The sequence below is a fragment of the Mytilus edulis genome, chromosome 11 (genome assembly GCF_963676685.1).
Source record: "Mytilus edulis chromosome 11, xbMytEdul2.2, whole genome shotgun sequence".
In the NCBI taxonomy this organism is placed as follows: Eukaryota; Metazoa; Mollusca; class Bivalvia; order Mytilida; family Mytilidae; genus Mytilus; species Mytilus edulis.
The window spans coordinates 37,832,888-37,842,031 of NC_092354.1; the positions used below are offsets into that span (position 1 = coordinate 37,832,888).

A 9,144-nucleotide genomic window follows, 5' to 3' on the forward strand; every position below is an offset into this window, starting at 1 on the left:
TATGTTTCTTATTCCTTGATATCTTCTGTCGGTAACATAGCCCTGAAAGTGTTGGAATACAGCTGTCTATTTAGCTATCCACATTATTCAGCAATGAAGTATCTGCGGATGATAGGCAATATACCCATTGGATTTTGTTGAATGATGTCTGCACATTCATTTCTTAATGAAATTTCGGACTTTATGTCGCTATTAGCAGGTGAAAATTTTTCAACTGTCTGTGTTGCAGGTTTTTTCATTAACATCTGTGTCTAAATTAAACACAGGCTGGTTAGTGTATTTTTGTTGAAGAAGATCCCAGCTAAAATGAGACTCCAACCACTTATAATATATACCTGGTACAATTATCATCTCATTTCAATTTTTTTCACCTCTTTTATACTTTTTTTTAGCAACAATCCTTTGGATTCACAATGTATGCTTGATTAAGTCAAAATCATGCTGAAACTTAGTTTTGACCAGTTAAATGCACACCATCTTAAATTAGATGTCTTAGTGCACCAGTTAAATTTTTACCACTTTGAGCATTATATCTGTTTTGTGGTAAATAATGAAGCATCTTCTGAGACCTGAAATTAAAGGTTTAATAGATTGTTTGAATAAAAGAAGTGTAAGTTAAATTAAATTAAATTAACAGGGGTTATTGTTCATTGGATAAAGAGAACTTAAAGATCTTCGTATTTATATATTAATTGAGCAATAAGAGATGTAGGGAAAACTCTTTTCACAGCTGTTTCATACTTATCCAAAGATTTGTAACTGCACTTGTATATCCTATAAAATTAATAAAGAAAAAAATGAAAGACACTTTCATGCAAGGTTTGTTGTACGAGTATTCCCTATACTATAGAAGAAAATTTGGATATGCAATATCGATTTTATATCAGATACAAATCTAGGACTTTACAGCCAATTATACATTATCTGCATTAAATATCACATATAATACAAATAATAATAGTATTTGAATAGACACATTAATTCACATCATGAGGAAAATGTCAGAGCAACTGTGTGTCCTGAAATTGGTTGTCGCAGATATTTTTGTAGACGCGAGTATCTACAAGTACATCTTTGCTGTACACACAAATGCAGTGAGGCGGGAGCGAAAAGATTTGTTTCAAATGCTACGTTTGATTGAATTCCTAGAGAGAAACAAGATCCCGTTCGAGGGGTGGTCAAGTGCGAGGTAGCCCAGGAAAGGAATGTCAAAACTGAGGGAGAGGAAATAAAAGTAACAAAAGAAGCTAATTCCACTGGCCCGAGCAGTTCAAAGAAGGTTAAACACGAGGTAAATGAAGTTATTCAAGACATAAAAAACAATGGTACGTTAGCCGGACAGAAAGAGATGAAAGTCGATATAATCTCATTGAATCTTATTAAACAGACCTATTGGGATCATGACAAAGGAGAACTTGTGACAGTGCGAGAACAAAGGATAGCAACTAGCAGCCATATAGACATGAACAATTTCAACTTGGAGGATTTTGTTATCAATTCGGCAGATGAGGTGTTTGCTCACCTAGAAGAAATCAGTGTACAGCCCTACCTCTGGAGCTAGACATTGTCTCTAACTTTTGATAAATATATCCAGTCATGATTGTATAGGTATAGTCATTTTTTTTTTTAATTATTATAATTATGCGAAAAAGATAATCGCAGTCTTGTGCCATTTAATTTTTAAAGTGCCAAATTGTGTTTGTGTGGTCTGTTTCCATTTTTTTCTGGTACACTAAGCAAGATGCATGTATAATCTAGTCAAGTCATATTTGTGTTCAGGTTGTGTTTTTTTTTTTTTTTTTTCTAAGGTTGATTTTTTTTTATAGATTTTTCAAAGTTAAAAGTTCAACCGTCCCAAGTATTATCGCACATGTGTGGGCAACTTTTTATTTTTATTTTATCCTGACTTTTTTTTACATACATTATAAATTGTCATCCTGATTATTTGTTTTACAAGTGTCTCATCCTGCCGTTTTTGTTTTACTCAAAACTCCGGTCCTGCCATTTTTTTTCAAATTTCATCCTAGCATGTACTTGGCATTCATCGTCTGTGTTGGGTAAACGTCAAGAGACAAGCTTATACTGTATCGAGTGGAGATTATTACATTACCACACTTTTTAGACTTCGTCACAAGTATATATAAAGTGATAATGTAGGGTATGAAAAAATTTGATCATCATAAAATATATCGTCATCGCAGCGGGATAATGAGGACTTGCACAGTCGTTCAGCTGTGATGATCGAGACGCGACAAATTTATTTTTCCATCACCTGTGTGACGTGCAAAAAATATTCAACACTTAATGTCTACTGACTTTTCATCCAATTTTAAATGATATTTTTGAGTTGTAAAAGAACCTTAACATTTAGCTGATGTAGATTCACTACTGTGTACTATGAGAAGAATAGGCTAGAAGATTGTAATTTACCAAATTAGATCCCCAGGAGAAAATGTAACATACAAACAATATTTTGAATATCTATGTAAAACAATAACTACGAACATCAAAATTATTTTGTTTCATTGTAAATTCTAATACAAATATTTTACTAGCAAAAACTCATTAACGACATCAACATATATGGTTAAGAGTAAAAACACAAAAATACCGAACTCCGAGTAAAATTCAAAAAGGAAAGTCCAAAATCAAAAGTCCAAACACATCAAACGAATGGATAACAACTGTCATATTCCTGACTTAATACAGGTTTTTTCTAATGTAGAAAATGGTGGATTGAACCTGGTTTTATAGGTTTTATAAACCTCTCACTTATATGACAGTCTCATGGTACCTCAATTACATAGTTGTTTAAAAAAATTAGCATAAAGAAATCCGTGCATTATTTATCGTCTGCTCACTAAAAAAAACACCAATGCGTTTACATATCCAAGAGAAGCACTGACATTTTATGGTATTAAAAAAAACAAAGAAACACAAAAACAAATCTAACAGTATGTTGTCATACATATAAATCATACATGTATGAAAAAAAAATAAAGCACCAAAAGAATCAAAAACTATAACAAATTAAGATACACATAATTAATATGGTCTCTTCAAAAGTCACAAATGTTTAATTTTACTAATGTTTGCGGTTATCAGCCTGGTCTTTTAAAACCTTCCTTATGGTGTGATGTGCTGTTAGGCATTTGCAGTTGCACTGCACGCGCTAAGGAATATCCACGGATTGTTAAAAATAAAGAAACAGGATTCCATGATGTATGAAGAAAATTCATTATCATCCAAAATTTAAATATTGTGAAATGAAAAAGTAAAAGTTGTTACTTGGAATTTTGAGTCCTCCTCTGTTTAATTTCTAGTCCACTCCGCAAACTTTTGTACATGCTCTTGTAACATTGATGATTGTTTAAACACAAAATTGGTCATAGCTTCACGAATTTTCTAGTTTTTCAAGTTTTTTGTGTTGGAATGTTTTCTTCTGAAGTTTTGAAATTATGTACCCTGTAATGTAGTATACCACTGATTGATCTGAATTTGTCATTGTGCTATCTCGCTTGGTAGCGGAAAGTTCACCTTCACATTCAATGTTCTCAAATTCAGCTGAAACAATTGCAGATATCTTAGATTGGAATTCATTATCAACTGTTATATTATAAAAATATGAGAAAAGTTTCTCATATGTGTTTAAATCTGTATTGCAATCGGACTTTTCTTTTTGAAACAAGTTTACGAAAACAGGTGATAGTTCTTCTGACAATTGTGCGTTTGCCTGTTGAATTGTTGCGTAATATATAGTAATTGCCAGAACACCATTTTCATCCTTAGAACGGCTACTGTTCCGGAAAGGACTGTTCATTATGTTTTCCAAAGCTTCTTGGGGGTCAAGTGCAGTTTTTGGCTTATATTTCAAAACAGTAAGAGAAAACGCGACAGCAGTACAGGCCAAATAACACATTGTAGAGAAAAAATTACATTTAGTGCTATAAAAAGTCACAATTCACAATCCTATTATTTGGATTATTTCAGTGAATAAACGAGTGACATTCGATAGTTTGATGGATACACTAGTTTAGTAGAGGATATGTGCGGATAATGACATTACTGATAATCATTTCATGTATTTTTTTGATTTATGATATTTTAGTAATAGAACATATCAACTATTTATTTTGTTTGGACTCTATTCTGCCTAGCCCATAAAGGTTCACGTTACAGAACAGTGGCGTATCCACATTGAGCGTGAGATTGTATTATGTAATAGATTTATGATATGAAAAGGTATAATCCGCCAATAAATGAACTTTAATCACTGTATCGCTAGCGATTGTCTTTCATGTTGGTCGTTTAAATATAATGTTTGATGTCAGCATGTTACAGGACATGAAGTGACAACTATTTTTTTTTATGTTTAATTGAAAAGTTTGGTAAAGTTGGATACTATGAATGAATTGTGCTGAAATTTTATTTTTCAGAATGAAGACAGTACATTCTCTAGGGTATTTTGTAATTATTTCTTGTAAACAATAGACGGGTCTTTCTAATTATCCCCCTTAGTATTGCACATGTCCGCACGAGGTCATCGATATCCGGTCGCCATTAAGGTCGTGAAAAATTGTAAACATTACAGAAAGCACGCTATCTGAACACACATGATTTTATTGTTGATACAACTAAAATGAATAATCTGAATCCACCAGGCTTGGATAAAATAACAACATGGGCCGACGATATGAGGGTATGGCCAAATGTTATGTACGGTGATGTGTACAACTTTTTAATTTCGTCAAAAGCTGTCGATGGTCAAGAAATGAAAAATTTCAAAAGCTTGCAAAGTTATAATTACTTTCAAAGTGGAAATGTCGGAGCTATTACGCACCATGTTTATACTGACAATACGTTTTTAATGAGGGCAGAAGTACGTTCTTCTCAAACAGTATCGAGAATGAACAGTGTATATGTGCATTCTACACAAGATGGCACAGTGAAAAATGGATGGTGTTCGTGTATGGCAGGCCGATGTCATGCGTGTAGTCATGTTGGGGCTCTTCTTTGGAAGTTGGAACATGCTGTGAGAAATAGTCTTACTGGGATTGCCTGCACTGATGAAAGTGCTCAATGGAATAAAGGGACCACAAGGAATGTTGAACCAAAGGCACTCTCCAATATAACATTTAAGAAGCCCAAGGTTGGTGAATCTGTTATGGACAATAATGAAGATTATGTGCCAAGTGTTCGTGACACTCCTCTATTTTCATCAGATGCAGAATTTAAGGCAGCTATATATCCAAACTGTTCGAAATAAAAGGAACAACTGTCTACAAAAGTTTTAATTGTACACCTATGTCTAACGTGATAATCCAAGAGGAGCACGGTGAACATACTTCTATTAGTTCATGTAGGAAATGTTATACCTTTTTCAATAAATATATTGAACTTAATGACACAAAAAGGAAAAACTTGGAACATGGAACAAAAGGTCAAAGTAGCAGTGTTTTATGGAAAGATGCAAGGAAATTGCGCATAACTGCAAGCAGTGCAACTAAAGTGCCAATTAAAGACACGACTGATGCAACATCATTTATTAGGGAACATTTGCATCCCAAATTTACAGGGAACAAATATACGAGACATGGTACGCAGCAAGAACCTGTGGCTAAAGAGCACCTAAGGTCACTGGAAAATACTATTATAGATACTGGCATGTATGTCTCAACTGAAGAACAGTGGCTTTCTAGTAGTCCAGATGGAATTTTAAATGGTGACACATTACTTGAGGTTAAATGTCCAGTTCCAACAAAATGGAATACACTTGAAGAACTAATAAATGGTGGGAAATATGATGTAATTAAAACCACAGAAGGACATTATCAAATTAAAGTCAAAGGAAGTCGGGGTTATTACATGCAGATTCAATTGACTATGTACTGTACTGGGCTTCGAAAAGGCAAACTGTACCTGTGGAGGTGTCCAGATGACTTTATTTTAATAAATGTTGATTATGACCAGGAATATGTTCGTGAACAAGTCCAAAGATAAAAAGACTTTTATGTGAGAAAAATGATTCCCAGAATTGTTGATGAAGTAGACAGTGATCGTCTCACTTTCAGTAGACTGTTTTGTAATTTTATGAGATAGGTTTTTCAATAATAATAATTTTATGGTCTAAAACTTTTAGTTGTTCATTTTATCTTAAGAATCAGATTGACCCTGTAAGCATTTGTTCTTATAAATCAATGTATGGTCAAGGAGGTTAAGGATTTAAACCCCTACCAGGTCAGACATCTCTGCTAAGCACAGTATACATGTGTGTATTTTTTACAGAATATACAATTTACATCTAGGTTTAGAAGTAAAGACTAGTTGACTCAGAGTTTAACAATGTGTCCTTGTAATAATAATAAAATAAGGAGATGTGGTATGATTGACAATTGAGACAAATATCCACTGTCAACAATGAGAAAGACCCATAATACATGTACATTGTAAATGAAAGGCCCAAACATGAACAAATTTTATTTATGAAAAAAATATATTCAATTGAGAAAACTAACAGCCTTATTTATCACAAAATAATCTACAAAAACCAAATATGACAGACATGAACCAATGACAACCACTGATTTACTTAGCTCAACTGGTTAATAGTACAAGGAATGTATCATATTCTCATCGTAATATTCATGTAATATTTACCACTGGACATTAAACACTAGGTCATTGTTTAGCATGTTTAGTAAAAGTGCATGCAAAACCACACACTTAATAAACCTGATAAATGACATTTTGAATTAAATGTATGGTTATATATAATTAAATGTAGTAAATACTGGGTCTGAAAAACAATTCTTAAGTTTGATAATTATCTCATATTAATGAGATAACATATTGGTATGCAATGTTGATGTTTGGACAAGAAGACTTCATAGACATGTGTGTAATTTACTAGGGCTAATCACAGTTGGAAAGACGAACAGTGTTGACTTGTTTACCTTCACATGTTAACGTAATTGCTTGTTATGTAATAAATATGTATTACCCCAGGAGTTCACTTCAGGAGACTGGTAATTCCTACTTTGATTAGTCCAGATGCTTATATTTCGATACAATTAAATTTAATAATAAAAAGTAATGAACAGATTTATTATTACCAATAAATATATATAATTTAGTATACAACTATCTTTCACATTGTTCATAACAACCATTATCATGATTATAATGGAAATCAATTAATCAAAATAAAACTACCTGAAGGTTGAATAAAAATGTAATAAAAAAATTTAAAAATGAAGGACAAAAAATACAATTTACAAGTAATTATTACATTCAATCCGTATCTACATTGACATCCCGTATTAAATCTGATCTCAAATTCACCAATGCGGAACAAACAATAAGAATGTCATCAAAGTTCTTTAAAGACGAAACTGGTACAGTTCCACTTAAAACTTTAAACACTTTCAGTCTACGAATAGCACGCTCTACATGTATTCGTACATGTGCAATACGTCTAGTAGTTGTGACATCTTCATTCGAAAGCTGGGGTTTGCATTTTGTAAATGCAGGAATGTTTAATTTTACACGACGAGGAAAAAGAAAATCTTCAATTGTAAATCCACGATCTGCCATTACTTCGTCTCCCGGCAATAAATAGTTTAAAAATCCACTCTTTTCCACGATAAACTTGTCACTAGCTCTGCCGCCAAAAGCTTTGGAAATAAACATGATTTGTCCATGTGGAGATATTCCAACTAAATATTTTGCGGTATTGTGCGACTTGTAATTACTGAAAGTTTCACTTCTAGTTTTCAAGTTCGTAGGTCGTTGTATAAATGTTTCGGCACAGTCTATTATTACAGTGGTGCGAGGGTAATTTTCTCGGAAAGATTCGGGACAACATGCTCGAATTGTTTCCCTCGGCAACCATGCAACTAAGTCCTTAAGTTTTTCTGCAAGGACTGGCATCCAAGCATTAAACATTTTACTAGCTAAACTTTTAGAAATTCCAAATCTACGAGCTAAGTCATCAAACAACAAGTTTAGTTTAAGTTTCATCAACACAAGTAGTAACTGGTCGGCGACTTCAAGTTGAAATTTAAATGTATTTACTTCTGACAAAACCTCTGCTAACGTAAAGAACACTTCTTTACTTACACCAGTATATAACAAAGAGTCACTGTCCGTTACTATACTTATTTTTGCGGACATAGCGCTACTTTCAATTTTAACTTGAACCCCCTTCTCTTCAGTCAACGCCGTATTCGTTTGAGTAAAGGTATTTTGTGTGTCCGACCAGGGTTTTGAATACATGTGATCCTGTGAAATCATATAATCAGAATCGACATATTGTGTTCCAACTGATGCCGTAGGTGGATTAACCACATTAAAATCACAAAAAGCTTCTGGAAGCAGTTCAGAACTAGACGGTCCCCCTTCAGTCTGACTAATGTTAACACACGTCTCGGTACTACTGCTTTCTTCCAGTAAACGTTTTCTTTTTCTACTCTCTGGTTCTTGTCTCGACAGTTTACGTCTACCGGGGGTTGTCTGGCATTCATACCCAAGATTTAATTTTGGAAAAGGATTTTGTTCCGTCGGAGCTCCGTCTAGAAAGTGATTCGAGCATACGAATACTTGCTTTGGAAGTGTTTTTCTGTTTAAAGCTTTTATCCACTGAAATCGTTTTGTCTCATTAGCGGGCATAACATGTAGTTTAAATGGAACCAAACAAGAACAGTCTTCGTGATTTTGTCCGTGTAATTCACAAATTGATACGTTCCAATCATTTAATTTACGACGATTATTAGAACATCCATTAACAGCACAAGAATTTCCTCCCCCTTTCCTATATTTTTCGTTACTTGCCATGGTCATATAAACATGAAATATGTGGAACAAAAACGTTATAAATGACCGATAATTATATAGACTATATAGGTTATTGATTGCACGTGCGTTATCATTCACGAGTGCTATGGCCGACGCACCACGTGACCTCTTAATGGCAGCGCACATGTTTTTGAGATAAGACTTGGATAAACCCGTCTATAAATTTGTCACGCAGGTAATTTGAAATAAATATTGTCGTTAATAGTATGGAGAGGTGCAGTTAACTATTATACAAGCAGTTTAGAGAGTGTATTCTAGAATTGTAATGTCGCACAGCAATAACGGAAATTG

The 9,144-nt window shown here is 33.6% G+C and overlaps 1 protein-coding gene across 1 annotated transcript; it reads right to left on the minus strand.

The window, feature by feature from the left end:
• Positions 1-7,290: 7,290 nt before the first annotated feature.
• On the minus strand, positions 7,291-8,832 carry LOC139494234 (uncharacterized). The gene has a single exon (XM_071282403.1). The coding sequence runs from the start codon at positions 8,830-8,832 to the stop codon at positions 7,291-7,293; it is 1,542 nt and encodes a 513-aa protein (XP_071138504.1).
• Positions 8,833-9,144: the final 312 nt, after the last annotated feature.

Excerpts from the sequence above, each read along its gene's own strand:
- LOC139494234 (XM_071282403.1), bottom strand. The coding sequence starts at position 8,832 with ATGGCAAGTAACGAAAAATATAGGAAAGGGGGAGGAAATTCTTGTGCT.